This window comes from Gobius niger (genome assembly GCF_951799975.1).
Source record: "Gobius niger genome assembly, chromosome: 17".
NCBI classification, from domain to species: domain Eukaryota; kingdom Metazoa; phylum Chordata; class Actinopteri; order Gobiiformes; family Gobiidae; genus Gobius; species Gobius niger.
Window position 1 is genome coordinate 25,699,694 of NC_136868.1, and position 26,330 is coordinate 25,726,023.

General features: G+C 40.3%; 2 protein-coding genes across 2 annotated transcripts; both read left to right on the forward strand.

Moving 5' to 3' along the window:
* Positions 1–5,437: 5,437 nt before the first annotated feature.
* On the forward strand, positions 5,438–13,634 carry efcab7 (EF-hand calcium binding domain 7). The gene is made up of 13 exons (XM_079575604.1): positions 5,438–5,751; positions 6,001–6,212; positions 6,291–6,377; positions 6,481–6,680; positions 8,489–8,606; positions 10,770–10,911; positions 11,027–11,133; positions 11,208–11,374; positions 12,212–12,345; positions 12,444–12,592; positions 12,686–12,895; positions 13,244–13,351; positions 13,443–13,634. Exons 1-13 carry the CDS (start codon positions 5,622–5,624, stop codon positions 13,524–13,526), a joined length of 1,848 nt encoding a protein of 615 aa, XP_079431730.1. The 5' UTR covers positions 5,438–5,621; the 3' UTR covers positions 13,527–13,634.
* A 3,162-nt stretch (positions 13,635–16,796) lies between these two features.
* On the forward strand, positions 16,797–22,744 carry pgm1 (phosphoglucomutase 1). Its single transcript, XM_079574401.1, has 11 exons — positions 16,797–17,159; positions 18,176–18,338; positions 18,409–18,552; positions 18,634–18,759; positions 19,895–20,085; positions 20,176–20,330; positions 20,405–20,520; positions 20,603–20,738; positions 20,856–21,039; positions 21,746–21,880; positions 22,434–22,744. Exons 1-11 carry the CDS (start codon positions 16,914–16,916, stop codon positions 22,521–22,523), a joined length of 1,686 nt encoding a protein of 561 aa, XP_079430527.1. The 5' UTR covers positions 16,797–16,913; the 3' UTR covers positions 22,524–22,744.
* Positions 22,745–26,330: the final 3,586 nt, after the last annotated feature.

Genomic DNA, 26,330 nt, shown 5'->3' on the forward strand with positions numbered 1-26,330 from the left:
TGCTATGGGCATAAACTTGCCAAGGAATCCCAAATCAATCATTTGCGAGATTACTTCTGTGGTTGTGTGAAGCAGTAACAGTTGTAGCTAGAAGCAGATAGTGTTGAGTCTGGGTGAGAGATGATGGTTTATAACAGCCGCCCTCAAAGAATAGATTTTTATCAATCACCAGAGGGACTTGAATCAAAACATTAGTTTTGTTTATGGGTAGAGTGGCTTTGTCCTTCACGTGGCCTCTAAGGGTGATAAAGTGAGAGCTACGCGATCCACCTTAGGCAGAAATAGGAAATGTTGCTGTGAACACAGCTGTTGCTTGGGTCGGCTCGGGCAGGGAGAGGCCTCGGCCTTCCCAGGCGCTGCCAAATAAAGAGACTACTGTGTTGTGTAAGACACCCTCTCCACCCCAACATTTACTTTTCTAAAGGTGTTAAGCTACACAGGTGGGGAGGATGGCATACTTTTAGCTTTTAAACAGAGTGAGTGTTGCCATCCTAAGAATATTATTTGCACAGCGTAGCAGCATTGCGGTTAATGTAGAACCAACATTTGTCAGCTGGCAGCCTGCAGCTCAGGCAGGTAGACAGAGTCGAACACACTGGAGGATTGGCTGCTACTGTTCCAGCCCCATCTCCAGCAGATGAATGACGCCTTCACAGACACCTCCGCCTCAAACTGACAGCACATATTCCACATTCATCTCCTGCCATGGCTCTACGGGATCATACGCTCTGCGCTACACAAGAGGTGAAGAGCAATTCCATTAGCTGTCAGCCGCTGAGATGCCTCGCCGAGAGAAACCTGGGAACAAGGGAGAGGAAAACATGATTTTAACCCCACTGGCATCAGGCAATAGAACATACAGCCACTGTGAGATACAATATTCACAAAGAAGAAAGTTTACAGAAAACCTCTGTTTAAGATGTACAACACATCTGTCAACTTGATTGTAAGCATCTCATAAAGTGAATTACTTACAGTGGCCGATAAGAGTTATTTGGAGCATCCTTATCTGGATAACAGAAGCAAACAAAATAACTTTATCAAATGTCAACAATAATTAAAATTTAAATAGGAACATATAATCACTGTTTTGAAATCAATAGTTGATCTGGTAAGTGTTTTAGTGATAAAGAAAGTACATGTCGAAATGAAACTAAATGACATTCGGTAAATCAAATATCTCGTCTGAAAAGACTGCATACTCTGCAAACCACAGCGCCGATCGAAGGCCACCGTCTTCAGTTGGATAAAAACAGCCTAATATACAACTCCCCCATTTAATTGCAAGCGTGAGTTCAATCAGAAAGCATAAAAACTGCGGGCGGGCAGGTGGCATCTGTCCGTGTGCTCGGGGAGGATTGATGTGGCAGAGACTGGGCCAGCACCGGACCCCATAACTTTTATAGCATCTTAAGGAATCTTCTTTTTAATACAGCCCATTACTGCTGACATACAAATCTTCCCCATGTGTTCCCCTCTACGGCCTGATCAATTTTTACTCTGCTGAGGCGTCCCCTTTCCCCTCATTTTGTCATCTAAAAATTCACATCATAGGGGATTTTATTATGGGGAAAATCGCTATAAAATACATTCCCGTCCGCAGATGTGCTAAAGTCAGTGCTTGGCTGTTACTAAAAGGCTTTATAGAAAATAAAATTTGTTTCCGTGGTAAGCAGAACTGTTTAAATGTTATTTATTTTTATGTTCCTAAGAAAATATATTGTGAAGTGCAGCATTGATTTAGAACATAACCGTGTCTCGGTACGGCTCGGAAAGGCTGAATTTATGAATCCTTTGCACAACTTCTTTAATTGAATTTTCCAAATCTCTCACCACACACAAATAATCAATACCTACTGCTCAGGGAAACTTGCCTCAGAATTATTGGGGCCTTTCTTTTTCAATTTTGTAGTCATCAGCACATACAGACGCTGGGGGAATTTGTAATGCGGTGACTGGACTCCAGGGGATTTATACCTGCCCCAAGTCTGATTGCACAACAGAAGTGACTCCTCCAGACTGCTTACTGAAACTTTTGTTCATCTTTGATAAGGCAGTAAGCATTATGATAAGCATTATGATAGTTTGGTGAAAATAAGTTGATAAAGTAAATGGCAAGCCAAACCCAAAGACAAACATTTGGGGGAACAGCAGTGATTATTCCACGGTTTATTCTGTGGAGTGTGTGCTATACGTTACTTCGTCCGAATCTTGTAGCTCCATGTAGTAACTCATGTAATGCCATGACATGATCAGACTGTCTCCATTGGGCAACAACAGTCCCAGCCGCCCTCAGACAATATCTGGATAATGGAACCAATGCTTAAGGCCATAGCTTCGCATGTAAACAAACATTTTACACTAGAAGGAGATCATGCACAAAACTACCACCCTCGTCTGTCTAGATTTCACACTCCTGGCAGATATAGGGCAGAACTCTTCAGTAGCTTTGAATAACAGTTTGTTTACTTAAAATGTGTGTCCCAGTACACATAGAGAGCCCATTCTCTCCCACTGCGATCAGAGCTGACATTGTGAGCTCTGTTGTTGTAAGGAGGTTCATACACAACTGATAAATTTCACAGATCTGCCATGTGACAAAAATGTGACATTCCTGAGGCGTGCATCCACAAAGCATCATGTATGTCCAGCTCTCTCACTGGAACCAATTAAAATAATTTCTAACAACCTTATCGAAAAACAAGCTCCCCTTCTGACAATCCGGTCCATTCATTTTCCACAAGTCTCCATTGTGTGATTGGATCACAAGAATTGCTTTGCTGCAGGCAGAAAATGTGCCTAAAATAATTACATTAATTCTCTCCCTAGGAAATCCACTCATCAGGTTGTTTGTGTAGCCATAACAAAATGTTTCTTTTCCAAAGGTCGCAAAGAACACAATTGTCTGAAAGCGTTCATTGATGGCGATGATGTGAAATGGACATGATGGCCCAGGGAGAATAGATTTACAGCGGGAAGTGTTAGCAGATGTTGAAGACCTTGACAAAGCTATAAAAGCTTGTGACCACATTCGTTTTCACGCCCCCTCCCTATCAACAAAACAATTGGGACAAAAATGGGTTGTTGTTTTTTGTAGATTCTTGTACAGTCAAAGATAAGGTTTCTACCACACTGAATGTTCACTTGGTGGCTGCCAGAGACAAATACTGTGACCAAAGCATCAGCAAACACCAAAGGAAGGGCATCATCGAAATTACACCAAATAAAGATAATTTCCTCTTTAGAAGTGATCCAAATAATTGATCAGTATTTTCTATTTGTGGATATTTGGACCATTTCATTGAGGTGGTGGTTTAACTTTTCCTAAAAATACATTGCATATATTTATTTTACCTCAACAGGGTTTCCTCGTGTTCTCCTTTAAAGATGATTTACTTTCGAAGCTGAAAGACATGAGATTAGACCATTGTCCTCACATGCTCATACATTACAGAACAGTCACTTACCCAGGGCTCTGTGTCTTAGCAGCTCAGACTTCAGGTCAGCAGCACGTATGAAAGGGGGCGTCCTTGTTCACTACTGCCCCCTGCTGACTAATTAAAACACATACGTCGGGATATATCCAGAACCATGTAGGAAATGGAGTAGCCATGTCTGAACGTGAATATTCAGTTCAGTGTAATGGCTCTAATCTCTCAGTCTCAATGATGTGATGATAGTAAAGACATTTCCGCCTATTTCACAGGGTCAAAAGGAAAAGATATTCTCACCAAAACTTCCTCCAGCTCTTTCCTGGCCGTGATGAATGCACTCATCGAGTTTTCAAGTTTGGATCCAAGTCCATTCTCCTAAGAAGCCAAAGCCGACACATCAGTTAGAATGAATAACTTGTTGTATCAAATATGAAAGATGATATGGACATTTCGGATTGATAGCTTGGTAATAAATTTATCATACTCTTGATCAAGTCACGTCATTAAGCTGTCAAGGCCACGATTCCTCTTCTTTGTCTTAAAATACAGACATGCTTCCAGTGGTATCGTTTGGCGTAATAAAGCGAGTGTTATGAATGTATCATAAACGTGGCTGTTTCGGTGGCAGAGGCATAAAATTAAAAAACTAACGCTCGTCTTGATGGATGGGCCAGACACAAAATGTCAGCCAAGGCTAAGGAAATGGTTCTTGTATTAAGTGACTCTTATACAACTATTTTTAGTGCTATGTAAATCACAGATAATTTGGCCAATGATGAATCTCCATCGTTCCGTGTCTCCTGTCATTAAATCCTGATACGTCATCATGACCATCAGGAAAGTGCGGCAATTGAAATATGGCAACTAATAAAAGGACGTTCTCTTTAACACTGATTTGTGTGTGTGTGTGAGTGTGTATTTTTCATGACACAATGTTACATCGATCCGTGTACAGATAATTATCTGAGTAGAACTCACTTTTCTTCATCAGTCTGTGGAGCTTTGTCGAGTTTGGAGGATTTGGACTTGGCTGTGGAAGAAGCACAACAGTATTTCTGTTACTATTATTGCCATACTGAGGCAGCCCTACACATAACAATATATAACGAATTACAGTATATTTGGGCATATTTTATTAGTCATTTTGTCAATTTTCCAGCGCTTTTAAATAAGAACTGAATCTAATACAAAAGTGTCAAAGTCACAAAGACATATTGTTATTAATCTTAATCTTAAAAAATAAACATAACCTGCTCCAGAGGAAGTATTTCCTTTCGCCTGTAGATGACTCCTCCTCTTTGGGACTGGCATTTTGGAGGCTGGAGGCTTTCAGAAAACAAAACACAATAGTTTTATCAGCTGTAAGTAATGTAACGCAAAGGTAAATACTACGAAATAATCTGCTTACATGGTGTGTTTTCCATCCGTAGACTGCAAAACAGTGAGACATAGGTCAGTTACAAGTTACAACTACTCTGAGAAAAAAAGACATAGATAGTGTGCCAACAATGTTATTATGCCCCTACAAGCTTGTAGTTGCTTATGTTATTATACCCCTACAAGCTCGTAGTTGCTTATGTTATATTAGCCTTTTTTATTGTATTTCCATGGGGCAGAGAGTGTATGCTTGAACAGCAAATATGTTATAAACATTTAAACGATACTTAAACGTATATAACATAACTGCTTACGGCATTTCGACTTCAAGCTCCCACTTCAAAAGCTGGCGCTGTCAGGCTGCTGGACGCTCCCTTTTTTGGTTCGTGCGGAAACATTTTTTGTATTATATAGTTCCGCCTTTAAACGTGTTGGCTATGCTTGTGTCGAGTACGAAAAAAATGCGCTAAGCAAAACAAATTATATATGGAATTATTTCAATGAGCTAAAGCACTAATAATAATCTGCATAAACATTACTGAACCCGAGAACATATTTTGTAACAACAGCACATGTTTCAGGGGAGCTGTTTAGGGTGATGCATACTCTTTTGTTTACCTAGCAACAGCCTGTGGTTAGCAACGTTCTTCCACTCTGGACTCTGCTAACGCAGAGTAACCATAAACTAGTGAATATAGATATTCTGTGATTTATATCGATATGAACTATTATATCTTAATGAATCCATAACAGCACAGTGATACATTTAGCCGCGCTGTTGCTAATCACAAGATAGTGTTCTTTTTAAGGATGTCTTTTCAAGAATCTCCACGTCCGACAGCAGATGATGAGCTTTTCTACGTCCAATGCAGAGCTGCATACCTGGCTGTCTTCAGATCCAGTTTGGCAAACATTTCTACAAAACAACAGCTTTGCCGTGGTAAGAAACTCATACTTACAACAAAGCTACTAATTTGTGACATGTGCATTATCCAGCAAAAATAGCTAGGTATTAAGGGTGTGCATTTATATTTAACTGGCCTTCTCTGCATCTCAACATAGGCCTATAGCTAGTTATGCAATTACAACAACGTGACATGGCTTTGTTTGTTAATACGACGCTTGTCTTTTCAAACGTTTTATCGTTTATATTGAAAAAGCCTCTAAAATGATTACCCATTTTATCTAGTTATGCAGCAGGCTGGGAGAAATCCATCGCTAGCCACTCTCAACAAATACTGGACCCCAAGAACATCTAAACTGAACTTTGATGACTTTTGCAACATTCTTAAAAGCGAGAAGAAGACCGATGAAAATGAACTGCTGAAAGCTTTCAAAAAACTAGATACCAGTGGTGATGGATACATAACACATAGTGAGTTGGAGAAGGCTCTTACAAATGTGAGTAGTGGTAGTTCATCATGTTTTATTGGTTTCAATTGTGATACATGAGAAATGACATGGTTGTGCTTCATGTAGAGAGGTGACAAAATGACTCCCGAGGAGATCAATGCCCTTTTTTCATTAGCTGATATCAATAAGGATGGAAAACTGGACTATAAAGAGGTAAAAAAAAGAGAAAAGAAACATATACAGTATGCTTTTCTACGCTGATGTCGAATGTATGTTTTTGGATTGTTCCTTATATGTGCTGTTCTCTTCCCGCTAGTTCGCCAGATTGTTTGTCTCCACAGTAGAACAGTGTCAGATGGCTGCTATGGAGAGACTTGAGGCTGATGCAAAGCTGAAGAGACAGAACTTTGGCAGCCAGTCATACAGCCCTCCTAAGAACATAGAAGCATCGACCACCCAAAGTCAGACGCTAGAAACACCCCGGTCAGATGGAGACTGTTCAGCTAAGAAAGGCAAGTTGATCATTATGAATATTAAACATGTATTTGATAGCCAAGTACATTTAGAGGACTAACACAAGTTGTATAACCAGCCAAATTTAATCTGAAAATGTATGGCCAATTTAGTTTCTCTGCCATACTAAAGACTGACGACCTCAAAACACCTCACGATTAGTTTAGATGAATAAATAATAGCTCTGATATTGATCCGTTTTTTTCTCCCCACTCTGACAAATCACCTCATTAAGACACACCATACATCATAATAGCCGCACAATTAGAGCCGCTTGTTTGGAGGGAGGGACCCCTAAAGCATTTCTGCCTTCAAGGAATTGACAAAAGATCTGTCTACTTCGGTAAATATGTTGTCCAAGGCAAGGCCGGCTATAATCTGTCCCCTATCTTAACACGAGTAAAGCAGTTTTTGTAATACTGACAGCATCGCCATCCACTTATTTGCCCACCTATCACATGGAAAGTGGATATGAAAATCTATGTCCTTTTGCGCTATTCTGTAAAGGAGCAAGTGCAGCAAAGGTTGTGGTTGGACTCGCCGATGTGCAGGCCCCGAGACAGGCAGGAGTAGGAAGACGAATGGGGTTGATTTAAGTGGTCAGTTCATGTTCATGTTATTGATTCGGAGGATTCCACCACTTCTCACTGGGGAGATGATGAGGGATTAGGAGGAGGTGGAGAGGAGGGTCCCGTCGACCACCACTGCAAAAACAAATGAGCTCCCACATACTAGTCGGGATTATCACATTATTTGCCTCTCCAGCGTATTGATCTATTCTTGCTACATTTTAACAAGAAGCTGACAGGAGATGCCGCGTGATTGCGCAAGTTTAATGCGATGTTGTCGGAGCTCAACAGCAGTTTCGGCTCGCCTTTCCCACCTGCATTTGTCAGTACATCACACAAAAAATGTATTTATTGAAGAGATCTCTTAGGTATTTCTAAATTTACTTACCTCCCATTTATGAGGGCTCTCAGCCGTCCAGGAAGTATTCATCGTAATGGGGCTAAATCGTTGACTGGACTGGGTTTGGTAGAGTTGAGGACGTTTTGCTTCTATTCACAGAAGCTTCTTACTAGCTCTTGTGGTCAGGTATAAAACAAGTAGTTTAGGAGTTGACCTGGTTGAACACTATCACAAATATTGTAGCAAGTAGCTCTGTGCTGTTTGAATAAAATTTAAAGTTGCTGCATTCGAGGATTCTTCACATATAACATTAATATTCGAGATTAAACTACAGAATCATTACGCAATGGATCGATAACAAATAGCAAGGCAGTTAATTTATTTATCTGATTCGCCTGTGGGCATATATCACATTACTTTGCATCTCGAAAACAATCAGCCCCTCATTAGGGAATTGACATTTTCTGGCTTCAATTAGCGTTCAAAGGAGGAAATGGTTTTGCAAAATGAGACATTTGAAAGGGTGCTGTTATGCCATTTGTAATTTAAAATGCCTCCCTAATTAATTAAAGGAGGTTAAGCTTTAGATCACATGCTTGTGTTTAGTGCAATTGGAGCGGAGCCATCTTTGCTTGAACTTGGCAATGGATTTCTGAGAAGACAAATGATGGTGTCAGCGATGTTGTGCCTCTCATCTTTCTCTTCAGCGTGTTTGAAGGGGGTGGGCCAGGCTTTATGTGGTAATCCGTCAAAATAATCTCTCAGTTTGTTTACGTATTGCTGTATAATAATTCAAGTTAAATACCTATTTATTAGCTATGCTTATGTGTTTTAAAATGTATAATATTTACCCCCTTTTATGAACCTTTTATTGTTAAGTTGAATGCTTCTTTTACAGAAAGCCGATCATCGTCTCGATCCTCCTCAGCTCGCAGCAGACGATCTTCATTATCTAATGCTATCCCTATGACATCCAGCTGCTCCAAGTTTAGCAATGTCCAAGAGCCTTCAAATTTACAGGTAAAGCAATTGCTATATTTTGAACTTAAAAGAACTATACAACAGAGCCGTCTAAATCTTGGCTAACTAGGACTAAATCATATCTTAATTTGGTTTGATGAACCAGAGCTACATAAGGCCATGCCCAAATGGCCTTGCAGGACTAGATCATGAATAAATAAAAGAGCATCACCAGAAGATGGCCTGTGTACAGCTGTGGTACACATACACTGCCTGACCAAAAAAAAAATGGTTACATGCTCTATTTATTTATCCAGCTCTGATTACAGCATGCATTCTCGCTGGCATTGAAACAATGCCACAGTGACAAAAGATTCAGTGTTGCATTCGTTTTTCAGCAAGATCTGGTATTGATGATGGGAGAGTATGACCACTGCACAAAGCCTTCTCCAGCACTTCTCAAAGATTCTTAATGGGGTTAAGATCTGGACTCTGTGGTGGCCTGTATGTGTGAAAATGATTTCTCATGCTCCCGGAACCAGGCATTGTCATCATGGAATATGACCGTGCAAAAATATAGTTTTTCCTTTCAAAATAATGTTCAGTTTCCCCTCCTTTTCCAATCTGAACTACAAGTACCCCCTGTGGTAAACACTGGTCTAAACTACAGTTATTAGGTTTTACATCGAATACATCTCAGTTTTATATCTATAAATATTTAAATTGCAATTTCAATTAGCTTACCATTGATTGTTCAGTGTTGACATAGTGTTTTGACATCCCTTGAACACAACTCATCTACACATGCACGCACGCACGCACAATACCTCGCAATGGACCTCTGCTTCAGTCCGTCACAGTGTTTTGTTGTGCCAATTCAACCCATGGTGAAAGGATATACTGTACACACTATTGATCCTAGGTTGTTTTTTGTGTTGTTTCTTGTTTCGACTCTTTCTGGCTTAACCTTAGCTGGTTTTCTTTACCTCAAGAAAAAAAGTACATTAATAAATTGTAATAACTGCCCCATCTCCCCGGTCTGGGCGCAATGTTGAGATTGGAAAGAGCCAGACATCATTGCTGTAAGAAATGTGTGTCCAGAGATTACCTCTGCGGGAAGTTCACCTCGCAGTATTGGTTGTTATATTGCCAGGGGCTGATAATTGGGCTGGGATGGTGGGGGTTCGCTGTGTTTTTGTTGTTATGTAGTGGATATGGGTCTCCGTTTTTATTTGTGACGAATGCTGTTTTGACATAAGGCATTTTTAGTGGAAACATTAAAAGGTTGAAGGGGTTTCATCATTAAGGTTGCTCTTTATGTGATGACTAAAGAAAGGAATTCTTAATGTTTGTATGCCGTTTTGGTCGGTGAGTGGTTTGTCCTGGAAGACTCGATGTGGCTTTAAATCATGTTTGTGGTCAGAGCTGATGACAGTGGCTGTATTACTCTGCCAGCTGACCCTCTCTCTATGGGGACATTCATTCTGCTGTGTTTAAGCACTATACAGGTGCCCATGGCAATTTTCCTCATTTAATATTGTCTGGACAAACCACTGAAGTGTTATGGTTTGATCTTGTATGCCTCTCACAGCCAACTATAAATAACTTGAGAAAATGGCTTCCCTCTAAAGGTGCGACATGGCCCGTCTTTATGGTTCTTTCTTTGTTTAACTTAGTGATTTATTTGTCCACTAAAAAGATATATGGCCCATTTCCGATGTTCCTGGTCCTCTATGGCCATTCACAGCTCAACCACATCAACTGTGTTTTCTTTTAATGTGTCTCCAAAGACTGGAAAGGGAAAACTCCCAGTTTTGACATTCCTGCACAATATCAATGTATGGCCTTATTTCAGTTGCCTGATGAAGAAAAACAGGAAATATTAGTGTCCATAAATATTACCAAGTATCGTCTTGATAGCTGAATGGCCTCCGGCGCAAGATTGAGTCTGTATTTATCAAAGTTAAATAGACTCCAATTTACCACATCAGTTCTTGGAGGACATTTTCTTCTGTCCCACATCCAATTTAGTGGTGCACTTCTGCCCTCTTCTGGATGAAGTCTAGTAAAGCAATAGTATGCATTTGCCTCCGCACTGAGTTTATAATGATGAATCACCCCTATAGATGATGATCACATTTTGGTTGATCAAAGTAGCAAACTATCATTGCATTGTAACACTTGGACGAATAACAAAACATAACTGCTTGATTTCTCTTTCAGGATTGGCAACACAGTTTTATGAAAGGCTGTTTCTTTGTGGAGGAGGATGGAAGTATCAGCTCTCTACAGTACCAGCTTCACCTCCCCCAAATTACAGATGTCTATCTGACTATTCAACCTGTTTCACTCAGCAACAAAGCAGGTGTCTTCCAGATATCATATCAATACATCTGCACTTCTTTCTCTCATCTGAATAATTAGAATTTTTGTAATATTTTTTGTGAACTCTACTTGTCTTTGATTTTGGTTTGTTTTAGACAAGTCTGACTGGATGTCAACAGACACAGCTCTTTTTGTTTTGTCGACTGGAGAAAGCAAGGAGGACTCTACGTTAATTTGTTTCACTGAATCTAAAGACAAAGAAGTAGGCGATAAAAACATTACATTATTTTAGCTATTTGTGCTCTGCACTTTTAAAACCATTGTTACACTTTTCAGAAGTACGTCTGGAGAGGAGAGCTGAATGCAGGGATTTACTACTTACTCCCTTTTAGTAGTGGTTGTAGGTTAAAAAAAAGCAGCAGAAAAACAGACACTTTTCACAAATCCAAGAAGCTTGTGTACCGGACTGACACGGGAGAATTGGATCTCACTCCAGAACTCAGGTTTGCGTCAAAATCATACCGTTTATGTTTCAGAGCATGCCAACGTATAACTTTGAATGTTCTACAGTCTGGTTTTCATTTATTTTATTTCAAGCAAATAGTGTGCGAAGCACAAAACAAAAAGAATATTCCACACAATAATAATCACTTATACACATAAAGTATTAAAATAGTCATATCATTAGCTGGGTCTAGTCCAGCGGTTCTCAAAAATGTGGGGGATCGCCAGATCATGGAGATTAAAAGTATATATTTCTATTTTTATTATTTTATTGTAGAATGTGTGTGCCATTTTACCAGTGTGTCATTATTTGTTCTCAATTTGATTTATTTGATTTAGCTATTTTGTTCTTTTTTAAAGAATTATACAGGCTAATGTCCGTGTTTCTTAAAGTGTGACCCAACAGTGGGAATGAGTTACATACAGTGGGAAGAAAAAGTGAGTACTCCAATGAGAATTTCTCACATTTCTGCCTAAATTGGTCAAAAACATTCACAAGAAAGCGTGGAATAAGTAAGTACACATAAACATAAAAATATGATAAAATGTAAATGTTTGGGTGGTATTAGTTTAAGCAGACACTGTTTACTCATTCTTATGATTTTGATGAAGATCAGACCACATGTTATGATCAATTTAGGCAGAAATGTGAGAAATTCCAAACAGTGTACTTACTTTTCTTCCAACTGTATATACGGGTGGGGGTCCCGAACCCCATTAATTGTTCAAATGGGCGTTAGGGCTCCAGAAGGTTGAGAACCACTGGTCTTGTCTATTACAAGTAGAAAGAAGATAGAAAATATATAAAACCCTGCGTTGCTTTGTCTCTGCCACAGGGAGGTGCTGTCTGAAATCTTTGAGATGATAGACTTAGATGGAAATGGTTTGCTGAGTTTGGATGAATACAATTTCTTTGAGCTCAGAACCAGTGGGGAAAAGTGTGACAAGGATGCCTGGGCAGTCTGCAAAGGTAACCTTCTTTTCATATGCAAAAGAAAATGTTTCTAAAAAAGTGTCTACAGTGATAAAAAAAAAAGCAGACGTTTATCCCATGTTTTTTTGTGACAGAAAACTTTGATATGAGGAGTAATCAGCTGACAAGGCAGGGATTCGTGGAGCTAAATCTGATGGAGGCTACAGAGAAAGATGGGGACCCTGCTGACTTGTGGATAACCCTTGAAGCAATGGGGTTCAACCGTATGCTTGAACTTGTGGAGGTCAATATAAAACTTCAACAATAATTTGCCTACTGCCTTCAGTATATAAAAAATAATATATAATGTATAATAATTACCGTCTTATGTTTTCAGGCTTGTCCTTTCCAAATTGACATACTCTGTGAAAGTGTCCAACCACTGTTGCACCCTATTCGTTTGGACTCAGGAGCTAAACTTCTTAACCAAGCTGTTTATAAATCTATAACAGCAAAAGGAGCGGTTAAACCTCTGAAGGGGAATGACAATGTTTTGATCTGCACATACCAAGGAGAACATAGGATTTCCTCTCTCATTACCAATAAGGTACAAATATCTGTTTTCCTGAATGACAAGATCATGTTATTTCATTTTAAGAAAAAGTATACATTATAATAGGTTCACGAAACAGCAATGAAGTTTACCAATCACACACCATAGCTAGTTCATTCTACTAGCCTATAGCTACCAGTAATACCACTGACTTGACTGAATTGAAATGCACACACTGTGTTCTGTTACACAGCAACAGGATCAGCTGAGCTAGAATGACTTGTTTCTCACAAGTACAGAAACCTTACCACCAAAGCATCCTAAAAAAATAAATTAAAACAAATGTGTGCCGTTATTTATTATTTCAACATTTTGTCTTAGTCTAAACTGTTTGTATTGCAGACCAACCAGAAAGTGACAATCCATGTCAACAATGAGCCTTGCAAGAACTGCTGTAACAACAGAGGCATGAATGTGTTTGCTCTTGAAGTATCAGGCCGCTCCAAGATGGTACTTCTTTAATAAAGAACAGAATAAAACTGCGTTCTTACAAAATGTCTCTTTTGCTCAATTGTGTTGAAATATACATTTTATGTTTTAGGTTTGCCAACATGTTCTACCTCTTAATGAAAACCTGGACTGGACATACAACTGTGCAGAAACCATACTACCCAGCATTCAATAATACTGTGTATCAAATTTGGTGCTGGTGAGTATTTGATTCTGCAGATATATTGACCCTCCCATTACCACAAATATATCTTCATGATCTTCTTAATCTAATGAAACTTTTCATTTGAATTGAAGCATAATTTGAATGTTTATTAAATTGCTGTAAAACAGTTTATACCATATTTATATTTAATAATATGTGAAACATGTTGTAAAGTTCTCTGACTATATTAAAAGCAATTCAAATAATACTCATAAAATACCATCAGTCATTTTCAGTCCAATTTTTTAAATATATACAGCGGGAACCATATGTTTGCATACACTTTATAAAAAGACACATTTGCATTTTTTCTCACTGTCTGACATGAAACCAGAATTTATTTTTATTTATTTTAGGTGAATTAGAATTTTAAAAATTATTTCTATTCTGTCAAATGCCAGAAGAATGAGAGATAGCATTCTTTAGAAATGTTTTTGTTACTTTTTACAAAGTCAGAAGTTTACATACCGTTAGCCACATAGCATACTAACTCATTTTTGTTTTGATTTTGGAAAACATGTAAAAAGACGTTTTATAGGAAACACATTGTTTTTCTTTTATTGCCATTTTAACAATACAAAATGACTTAGGCAGTTATGCTATGTGGCTAATGATACACTAAGATGATTACTAACCCTTTAAAGTATTTGGGAAAGCCCAGTTGACAATGTCATGACCTTGGAAGCACAAGTGTGGTTCATCCTTGGGTGTAATTTCAAGACACTTGAAGGTGCCGCGTTCATTAGTTCAAACAATGATGGAAATGTCCAGTCATCATACAGATCAGAAAGAAGGCGGGTTTCTGTGTCTCAGAGACGAACAAATGAATGAAATCCGTATATCAACCCAAGAACAAATGCATAAGACCTGGTGAAGATGCTGGACAGATTGGAGTTTGCAAATAAAAAGAAGTATAAACAGTTTAGATTTTTTGAGACATATTCTGTGGTCTTAAGAAAAAATAATAAATGTTAATGACCATCGTCACGTTTGGAGGAAAAAAGGGAGAATCTTGCAAGCCTGAGAACACCATCCCAACTGTGAAATACGGGGGTGGCAGCATCATGCTGTGGGGTTGTTTTGCTGCAGGAGGGACTGTGCACTTCACAAAATAGATGACATCATGAAGAAAGAACACGTGTGGAAATATTGGAGCAACATCTCAAGACATCAGCCAGAAAGTTAAAGCTTGGGCACAGATGGGTCTTCCAAATTGGTTACAAAGTGGCTTTAGGATAACAAAGTGTCAGGATCCATATTTTGGCTCTCCCCCTCCCTTCTGTGTGTGTGTTTGTTTCTCCTCCTACCTGGGCGTGGCTTTCCTGGCTTGGCTGCTGGCACACCTGACACTTATCCATCCTCATTAACCTGCAGTATAAGAAGCCTGGTTCTTCAGCCACTCCTCGCCAGTTCGTTGTCTCTACTACCCAGTTAGTAACGCTTGGCTCAGTCATTGTTAAATCAATATTTTTGTATCCTGTTTTTTTGTGCTCAGGTGCTCTTGTCAACTCACCTGTCTGCCTACCATCTTGTCCATCAACCTACCTGCCTGGTTCCTCCTGCTCCACCTGAAAAGTTTCCTAAATAAATCTGTTAAAAACTTTCCTGCTCGTTGTCCTTCTGGGTTATAGTGAGCCGTGACACAAAGTCAGTGTTTTGAAGTGGCCATCGCTGATCTCAATCCAGTTGAAAATGCATGGGCAGAGCTGAAAAGGCAAGGTGGCCTTCAAATGGGGCTCAGTTACACCAGTTCTGTTTGGAGGAATGAACCAAAACTCCCGCCAACTATTGTGAGAAGCTTATGGAAGGAAACCCAAAACGTTTGACCCAAGTTATACAGTTTAAGGGCATTGCTACAAAATATTAATTAAATGTGTGTAAACTTTTAGTTTTGTGAAAAGTAACAAAAACATTTCTAAAAAAAAAAGTATGATCAAATCAAGCAATTCGGTGTATACATTTTATTTCAGTTGTATCTTCTGTTTTCCTAGGACTTACTAATCGTACTCTGAGTGGCACAGAAAGGCCTTGCTTTGCATTCCCCTCGGGTCTAAACTTTATTTGCCCTTGGCCTTTGCAGCTGAGAGAAGTCTTGCTCTACTATTTATATCTCCCTGGCCATTATTTGCCCTTTGACTTTCTCTGCTGAAACAGTAGAGCAGACCAACTAAATGTCACATGGTGTAAGGCGTATTTAATGTTGTGCCTGGCACTGAGGCTCTTCTTTTTATGAAGTTCTATTCAGTGTGAGGAGAAGTTCGCTTATGGGGTAACTCTGCTTGGTCAATTTGTCAGCAATCTTATGTAAGAGGAAACTTTTCTTGCACTGGTGAGTTTTAGAAATGGCAATCCTAATCATAAATAAACCAATCATCAGATGCACCTCGGGGTTTGTTATTGCACGCACACCGCACCACGCTCAACATGTTTGGACTTTGCTCAAGCTTAATCAAACATTAATGCAATAGGCAAACAGATTCCACACAATTTCACAATATTAGTCAATGAAACACGTCACATTAAGGCGGGGTTCAAATATTGTTGAAAGGCAGTTTTTCCCTATCATGACTAAACTGGGTTAAACTTGCCAGTGGTTCTCATCCTGTGGTGCACTATGAGGTAGAAAGGCTGCTTCTCGAGATACCCCTTTGCAGTGTTTTGTATTTATTTAGAGACTCATTTATTTGGGTCCGTCTTAGTAGTTTAATTCTATTCCACATCTGGTTTAGTCCTAGTTTTGCCCTGAGCTTTGACCCGGTAGAGGTACTCAGGGAGCCAAATGTATTATTTGTCGTGCTCGATATGAAAGGTTGAGATATCCCATTTTGTGCTTTACATTTATCCTATGACTGTGTTTTGCCCTGAATAAAAACTTCACCCACCAATGCCGTGACCCGGATTCGAACCGGGGATGCTGCGGCCACAACGCAGAGTATTGACCACTATACTACCACGGCGAATGTAATGACCAATGAATCAGATGGAAGTAGACAAGTAATAAATCACAGCATCATCTCACTTCTTATCCAGCTGACGTCACTGGAGCTATCTTTACTGTTGACACACTGTATACAATGATGCAAAAAAAAATAAAAAAAATAAAAACACTGTATACCATGATGCTAATATATTTCACACTATTACAATCGAGACTGAGAGCATCATATTTAAATGTACAAAAAGTGAATGCAGGCCAGACTAACTCACTTGCCCTTTAAACCGAGTGGGCGGGTCTTCGGAGGGGGCGTGGCTCGGTGCGTACGTGAGCCTGCGCTGGCTGCCGACACTGCGGTCCCTTTCCTCGGATCAAGGCTGCACATCACAGGGGGGTGGCTGAGGGCTCGAACCGGACTCAAAATGGTGAAGATTACCACAGTCAAGACCAAGCCGTACACGGACCAAAAGCCAGGGACCAGCGGCCTGAGGAAAAGGGTGACGGTCTTCCAACAAAACCAGCACTATGCGGAAAACTTCATCCAGAGCATTATCTCAGTCATCGAGCCCTCTGAGCGCCAGGCGGCCACTGTGGTGGTGGGAGGAGACGGCAGGTTTTTCATGAAAGATGCCATTCAGCTGATCGTTCAGATCGCTGCTGCCAATGGGGTCAGTATTTGTCAGGAGTCGGTGTTCACTTTAGCTGTGCTTTGCTAACCTAGCTCTGCATGGCATTTGCCTGGCATTTCAGCTAGCAGGTCAAGCTAGCCAGTCAGTGCAGTAAGTTCATGCTGAGTTTATTGATTGGATCGTTTTAGTTTCATGGTGTACACATGGATTTTATTTATCTTTTCAAACAGTCAGCTAGAACAGGAGTGGAGATGTAAATGTTACATGCTTGTCTAGTCCTGGGCTGGCTAATAATAATCAAGGACGTATTTTGATGCACGTTTTAGCTTGTCATGCGTGAAGCCTTGTGTGATCATCAAATGTATATATAACTTTATACTGATACATATGTTGTGGTCTTTATAGTTAATAGCTCGATGAGTTGGCCTGACAGGTGGCGTTATCATCTCTTGGGATTTTCCCGTGTTTTTTTTTTTTGGCCAGAATGACCGCCCTGATCTGCTGGCCAAAGTGCAGCAGGGGTCACTTGCATATCACACGATAACCTTTGACATTTCAAATAGTAAGTCTATCCCTAGTCACCAAAATGGTCGCGTACCTTGTACGTGAGCCTTGGTTCTTTACAAATGGCAAGTAATTAATGGGAAATGTTTCATAATGTCCTGTGTAGAGCAGAGAGATGCGACTGGCTGCATGGAGGCGTCCAGAGGGGGCGTGCCTTGCAACGTGCACTTGGTCACGTTGTGCTGCATATGCCCTTGGTAACAATGGGCATCCTGCTCTTACATCCAAACATGAGGAAATAAATATGTGCTTTTTTGTTGCATTGTAATGTTTTGCAAACATTAAATAGCAGCTGCCATTCGTGTCATGTCATTCATTCAGTGATCTTGCATTTATTGCTTTTGAATAGTTTGTCAGTGTTTGCAACCTGCTAATGAATACATTTTCTATACATAAAGGCTGATGGAAGGCACCAGGAGTCTAAAGCAATTGCTTGATTTAAAATCTAACAACGCATACATTTTGATACATTATGCTATTATTTTCCACAGATTGGAAGCCTGGTTATTGGTCAGAATGGCATCATGTCGACACCAGCAGTCTCTTGTGTGATCCGCAAGATGAAGGCAGTGGGTGGTATTATCCTCACAGCTAGTCACAACCCCGGGGGCCCAAATGGGGATTTTGGCATCAAGTATAACATCGCAAGTGGAGGTTAGATGCATTGTGGTTGCATTTAAATCTGTTCCAATAGCTCGAACTAAAACCGTTCTTTTGTTCACAGGTCCTGCTCCAGAGGGAATTACAAATAAGATCTATGAAGTCAGCAAAAGCCTGCAAGAGTATTACATCTGTCCAGAGCTAAAAGTGGACATTTCCAAAATTGGCAAACAGACATTTGAAGTAGACACATTCAAACCTTTTACAGGTATCATTTTATTTGCCAGTAGTTAAATTAAACAGACTTAAAAGTGAATATAGTTGATGTAATCACTTTTTTAATTTATAGTGGAGATCGTGGACTGTGTTGAGGCGTATGCAGAGATGCTCAGAAGCATATTTGACTTTGCTGCACTGAAGGAGCTTCTCTCAGGACCTAATCACATCAATGTCCGCCTAGATGCAATGCACGGAGGTATGGAACTAAAACATGTATACTGTATAATTTAATAATTACTAGCTCAGAGGAACACGCGGCTCTTGGCCAATCAGAGTGCAGCTCTTTGCATGACTGGATAATATGTTTAAAATAATGCGGCTCTTTGCAAAAGAATTGCCATAATATTTCCAATAAACTGTAACAGTCTTGAAGAATCTTGACCAAAAATCCAACCATAGTCATACAGACCCTGTTTTCCATCTCTACACACATGAATGAGAGTCTGTATATCTCCTTTTCGAGGCGGCGTGTAAAATGTTCCCGTGCGGCAGCCTCACTCAAAGCGGTATGTAGGTTAAACAACAGGCAGGCAGATCGTGGCTCTGGGATCAGCTTCTGTGCTTTTCAAGTTTCTGATTAGCTTACACTTTATTTGATGACAGTTGGCCTCATATTCACAGAAAAAGATCAAAATTAGGAAATGGAAAAAAGCGGAGCTCTTAGCATAAGATGTGAAGCGTGACTTTGTAACGCGGAAATACGCAAAGTTATTGACTTTTTTTTTTTACATGTGACTGTAACTGTAACAAATACAACTTAAAACAGACTCTCAGACGTCCTCTAGAGGCTCTTGATTAAAGTTCATGGACTTTGTGCAGCATCGAGTGCGTTCTCTGCACAGTCCAGTCAGGACCAAACTGCAGGCACTGAGCGCACAGGCCAGGGTCGAATCAGAGGAGGGGGCTCAGTGGGAAGGGCCCCACACACAAACATACTCCGGCATTAAAAAAATAAAATAAAATTCTGTCCCAGTCAGAGCAGAACAGCACAAAATGTCATTTTATTTAATATACATTTACTTCAATTTTGGTGAGGAGGAAAACCATTACATCTTATACAAAAAAAGAAAAGACAAAGGCCAGGCATAAAGTTAGCGTTTATTGTGATTCAATATAACGGTCACATTATATTTTATCACTACCGCCCCTGGGTCTCTCGAATGGTCGGTGCCCTTGTGGCTCTTGACAGGATCAAGGTTTAAAATTTTGGCTCTTGGTCAGTGACTAGTTGGCCACCGCTGTACTAGCTAAACAAGAAAATGACAATTACATAAAAGTGATGCTAGTCTTTTATTTTTGTTATTCTCACTGAGACGCTTTGTCCTCTTCAGTGGTTGGCCCTTACGTTAAGAAGATTGTCTGTGAAGAACTGGGGTCTCCTGCCAATTCTGCTGTCAACTGTGTTCCTCAAGAAGATTTTGGAGGCCATCACCCAGACCCTAACTTGACGTACGCTGCCGATTTAGTTAATACAATGAAAGGAGGAGAGTATGACTTTGGAGCTGCCTTTGATGGCGATGGTGTAAGTCAACGTCTCTTCAACGAGGTCTTGAAAGACATTATTTATGAACCAGACATGCTGACCTGTGTTTGTGCTTTCGTTTTTCTTTAGGACCGCAATATGGTGCTCGGTAAACACGGCTTTTTCGTGAACCCGTCGGACTCTGTCGCCGTCATCGCCGCCAACATTACTGGTATCCCGTATTTCCAGAAGACGGGAGTCAAAGGCTTGGCCCGTAGCATGCCAACGAGTGGAGCGCTTGACAAGTAATCACAAATTGCATAGTAAAGAGTGATTTCTGCTCTGTGGCACTTGCTGTGACATTGTTCTTGTTTTGAAGTGTGGCAAAAGCGATGAAGATGCAGCTATATGAGACCCCTACAGGCTGGAAGTTTTTTGGTAATTTGATGGATGCTGGAAAACTATCACTTTGCGGAGAAGAGAGCTTTGGCACAGGTAAGTTCTCATATTTTTGTTTAGAAATAATAAACTGGAGATGTTTGAGTAATCTTTTTTTTTTTTTTTTTATTAAAAAAAGGCTCTGATCATATCCGGGAGAAGGATGGGCTCTGGGCAGTGCTTGCATGGCTATCAATTTTGGCGACTAGAAAACAGAGCGTTGAGGACATCATGAAGGATCACTGGCAGAAATTTGGTAGAAATTTCTTCACACGGTAAGTTTTCATGGACTTGACACAGTGCACTGATGCCCCCTTGTGGGTCTCAGTAAGATTGCATCAACATGTAACTACTGTTTCCATTCATACGTCTAAAGTCACTTTGGTCTTCAGGTATGATTATGAGGAGGTTGACTCAGATGGTGCAAACAAAATGATGAAGGATCTGGAAACTGCAATGTTCGACCCTGCTTATGTGGGAAAGAAGTTCTCATCAGGGGACAAGACTTACGAGGTGGCAATTGCAGACAACTTTGCCTACACAGATCCTGTGGATGGAAGCGTGTCCAAAAACCAGGTATGAGGAAAGCGGATTAGACACAAAAGAAAAGAAAATCTTTTGTTTACTTGATCACAAAGCCGAAGGAAGGAAGGAAGGAAGGAAGGAAGGAAGGAAGGAAGGAAGGAAGGAAGGAAGGAAGGAAGGAAGGAAGGAAGGAAGGAAGGAAGGAAGGAAGGAAGGAAGGAAGGAAGGAAGGAGTAATTGTATACATGCATACAGTCTGCAATACAATACTAATATGAAAGTTGTATTTCTCAGCATTCGTATTTAAAAAAACTAAAGAATGGATTAAATGCTGGCGAGCATCTTGTGGATATAGGGTATAAATAATCTTGTCCCACCATGCTTCAACAAAAAATATTTTCCATCAATGGGACTGTGGTACAAAAGTCCCTCATGTCCATTATTTAGTATTGCAGTAAAAGATCGACCTATCAATCAGGTTGTTTTCTTCAGCCCAATGTCACCACAGGAGTGGTTTCACAGGGCTGCACAAACACTAAAACAATGAAACAAAACAAAAAAGTGTAATGGCCAAGCAAATGTAGTGTCCAGCCAACTATAATAATGTCCAAACAAATGTCTTAATAAGCATTCAGCAGCAGATGAACAGACAGGCAGATGGACTTAGGGCTCATGGGAGTCCCTCTGCAGACAGGGCCAAAGACTGTGGAAGAACGTCCGGTCCGTAATCTTTCATCTGTCTTCTCTCTAACTCCAGGGCCTCAGAATCATCTTCTCAGACGGTTCCAGGATTATCTTCCGTCTCAGCGGTACAGGCAGCGCAGGGGCAACCGTTCGTCTCTATATCGACAGCTACGAGAAGGACCCCCAGAAGATTTACCAAGACCCACAGGTCAGTACAATCAGGAGTAACTTCAACAAGCTACGTCCACAGAGCATTAAATGTTGATAAAGTTCAGTCAGTCAGTTAATCAATGCCAGAAAACGGGGACAGTTTGGATGTATTGTACACTTTGCAGACAAAACATAACCTAGTTTCATTATCAGTATGGAATATATTGACACTTGGACACAGGTTAAATGAAGGTTTTTTTGTTTTAAGATGGAATCAGGAGAAGTTCAGCTTATCAACTTATCAAGCTACAAGGAATAGATGGTCATAGGAGGAACAGAAATATAGCGATATTGCGTAGAATGATTTGAGCAACAGATGATGTAGCACATAGCAATACACCACAAGGACGAATACTGTGGGTTTACAAGTTATAAAAATATAAAATCTGCTAAAAACACACAGACTTTGCCTATCATTACTGATAAAGTAGGAGAAGTTTTAAGTATTTACACAATTTAATCAGGCTAAAAGGAATCCATATGTTCAATATCTAAATGCATACAATTATTTTGGACAATAGTGTTTAGTTAATTTTCATGCCTCTCTGCAGGTGATGCTGGCTCCTCTGGTGGACATTGCCCTGAAAGTCTCTCAGCTTCATGAGCGGACAGGACGCTCTGGTCCCACTGTGATCACATGATCTGTCTGACCCACTGCCTTCACCTCATCTCCAATAACGGGACACCTCTTTGCTCTTGGGGTGAAGCGTCCCTTCAATGCTGTCTCAGCTTCAGACACTGGTGCACTATTTTTCTTTTACATAGGTTGATGAAATACACTCATAACCTTCAATGTGAATCATGAGTTGTGCTTTTCTGTACAAATTCTGTACACAGTCCAGTCAAAATAATATATGGTGTAGATGTTGCACTGCCATGCTATTGTAGCATAAACCAAACCAAGCATCGTCTTTGATTGATCTTTTGTCTTCCTGGACTATTTGCAATATCTGATTATTTGAATGGTGATGAGGATATTTCAGTTCTGAATCCCACCACTAGAAGTCGCTGCAGCTTAAGCTATTGTATTGTAAAGTAGACTGTGTTTGCGGTTTAAACTTTTCATTGTAGCCATCCTATGCTGCAGCATTTTGAGACTGCCATTGCCCTTAACACCCTTTTCCCCCCTGACTGACTTTGTGCCTTCCATTTATGTCCTCTAAAACCACCGGCATATAATTGGATAACCTGAAACCATCGCCCCCATAGAGAGAGTGCACTCACATAACTCTAATAAAAGTATGATAAAACCATAATACTGTGGTTGTAATTTGAAGCCTTACACATTTCTTTGAAAATATGTGCAGTGGCCTTGATTGACCCGAATTTTGAGTAACCAAGCATCCGCAAGCATGTAGGATGTTTAATGATGGCTTGTTGTGTGCAGTGAAATAACTTTTGATAGAAGTAAAAGTCCGCTCCAGGCAGCAGCCAAGTTTGAGTCAAAGCCCTTAATATTGGAAAGCCCATGAAATATAGGCTTTTAAGACATTCCTGAGGCCTGTTGAAAACCACAACCGCCCCCATCCACTTCTTCTTTCCACCAATTCTGTTGTGCAATGAAGGTCAACGTAATCCCGATTGATGTGAGCAATAATGTGTGGGGAGGTCAGGGATTCCAGATAGGTTTATCAAAAGATGCATGAGGGCGATTCATAAACGGAATTGAATTTACAGCCGGAGACTTTGTGAAGCACTTTGAAGCAGTTGCGTCAGACCGTCACGCCTCTCGATACAAACTACACCAGAACAGAAAACGGCACTATCTATTGGCGGCCTTTAGAACGGCTTGGCTTTGAAAAACAAGGACAAGTGTTTTCAGTGATGACGTGGTTGGAAAGATGATAAATAGAACAATCACAGGCATTTATTTCATCATAGATATTTCTTCATAAAACCTTTTGCAGTTTCCTACTTTTTCAAACCCATATCTGATCATTAGGAGCGTATTTGGTATCGCTGGTTATGTATCAGCATTTTTTAGCAATACTACAACAAACTTTGAATATTCCACAATGTAGCTTCAATGGATCTCGCAGTATTACCCAACGCAGGCTGGATGGACGTCAAGTATTTCCTCCTGCAACTTCAAAATCTGGACACGAATTGGCCGCCATTAAGTTAATAAGCCGTAAGCCGGGGTAAAATTAGGCCGAGAAAATTACTTTTGAACACAGAGGCCACCTTTTCCTCCCAAATGTTCCGTCACGCCTGTGTGTCATTCATGTTGATGGCGGCTAAAACACAATTAGCCTTGCTTGTTTATGCTAATCTCCAAAATCACATGTGATTTTCAGAAGTTATGACAAAGTCGTGTCATGGCATACATCGCAAATTCTAATTCACCTTTCCGGTTATTAACGTTTCGCAAGCTGTGCAAACACAATTTCAAATGGAAACTTCAAATGGCGCGACACACTTGATTTCTTCATCTGTGCTTACTTAGGGTTTTAGCACAGGGCTTTCAAAAGCTAATGGAAGTCTGCGTGGATACCAGTTTTTGAAGTAGAAGCACCATGATCCGTGTTCTCTATGTCACAAATAGTCGACACCCTTGTGTTGCATTGCACGGCCAGACTTCGCAATGACTGTATTTCTCTTCTTCAGATGCTAATAATGGCTTACAGGCCGGACTTAGATTGGCTGTCATGACATCAGGTAATCACAATGAGGCCCCACATTAAGCCAGACTGGTCCACAGCTATTAGATGTCCAAAAGACCTTCTCCAGAGTTGGCATGTGGCTGTGTGTTCTCAAGCAGCACGTCCATTGGTTACTTGGGGACTCGACAGACAAAGACACCATTCTCACACTCGGGTATATTAAGGCTGAAGAATAAAGCACCCATGGGACAGGACCAGTAAAACTATCTCCGTAGGTTTTGTCAATTAAGTTTTTTTGGCAGGGATTTGGTCGGACTGTGTGTAAGCGTCCAGGTAACGAGAACAAGAAGAATATCTCGATTATCGCCTCGCAGCAAGAAGGCCGAGTCCTGTCTGTGGAGTTGGCGTATTCTTTTTTGCATATTTGCATAGATTTCTCAGTTTTATTCCACAGCTACTTCATCATTTTCTTCTTTCTATGTCATTATTAATATGTATTTAGTACTGCATCTACTTGTGGAGACTGTAAAAGAGTTTTTAGGTTTGGGCTGAAACCAATTTTGATAACAGTATGCATGCCTTTCAGTCATGTGACCATGGCGGCATTTTGAAAACCGAAGTAGAATTAAGCAGTACTACAACATGTAACAATGTCTCTACTCAGGATTTAAATGAAAGACAACTGATTGACAGTGGCATTTGTATGTACTTGTAACCATTGCTCAAGAAGATAAACAGGAAAAACACAGAGGTGCACGTTTATGTGAAGAAACCAGTGAATCAGTGTTTGAGCTGCTCAAGACGTTAGCATGCTACCGGTTAGCATTTAGCTTCAACAGCTCAGTTCTGACCTCTCCAAGATAAAGCCCTGACCACACTCCAAACATCTAGCCTTGAATACAACATGTGACAGAGGTCAGAGCTGAGCTGTTGCTGTAATATTTCCTCCGTGTTCATAGATGTGAACTACACATGTGTTTATCGTGTTGAAGCCATTGACGGTTGATTGAACTGTCAATGGTTGGCAGTTGCTAACCGGTAGCATGCTAACGTGTTGAGCATTTTCAACACTGACTCAGACTGAGACTGTTGACAAACTGTACAAATCACAAGGAAAGGTTTTCTGTTTCCTCTTTGATGTGTTAATTTAGTCTTCAGAGTGAAGCAGATCTTTAGAAAGTCCTGCTGTAGCTCCACAGACAGAGCTGCGACGTCTGTGCCACATTTGCTGGTTACATCACATAAACGTGCGCTCTCTGGGGCCGTGGATACGACTACATAAAAATGCCACTGTCAATCAGTTGGCTTTCATTTTCATCCTGAGTAGAGATATTGTTACATGTTGTAGTAATGCATAATGATACTTCGGTATTCAAAATTGCAAACTGTATATGTATGTGCTTTACCCCCAAAAAACGGTGCAGTGTCACACACAACACTTTCTTTTCATCTGCCCATTTATGGCATGATAGCACACATAAATACATTAATCCTTTTATTGTTTAAACTACAATGTCAGAAGTTTTGAGCTACACACGTCTGAAAGATGCCAAGACAAAGTTCAAAAGTTTGCTCATAATAGAACATTTGATCTGTCTGCTGAAAGAGCTGTAAAGACGATATACTAGTTTACAAAGAGAAACTACGGGCCAGAAAGTAGCAGTGCGCTGAATTAACACTGAAACCACTATTGTTCACATGTTCATTGAGGATGTTACAAGCTGTGCATCCTCTTGTTAAACTGTCACGCACATTCTCAAATGATATGAAAACATATTCCGCCAGACGCCACACATGAATGGATTCATTGTCCGGCCCAGCGCGCCTGATTGGGGGACAATTTAT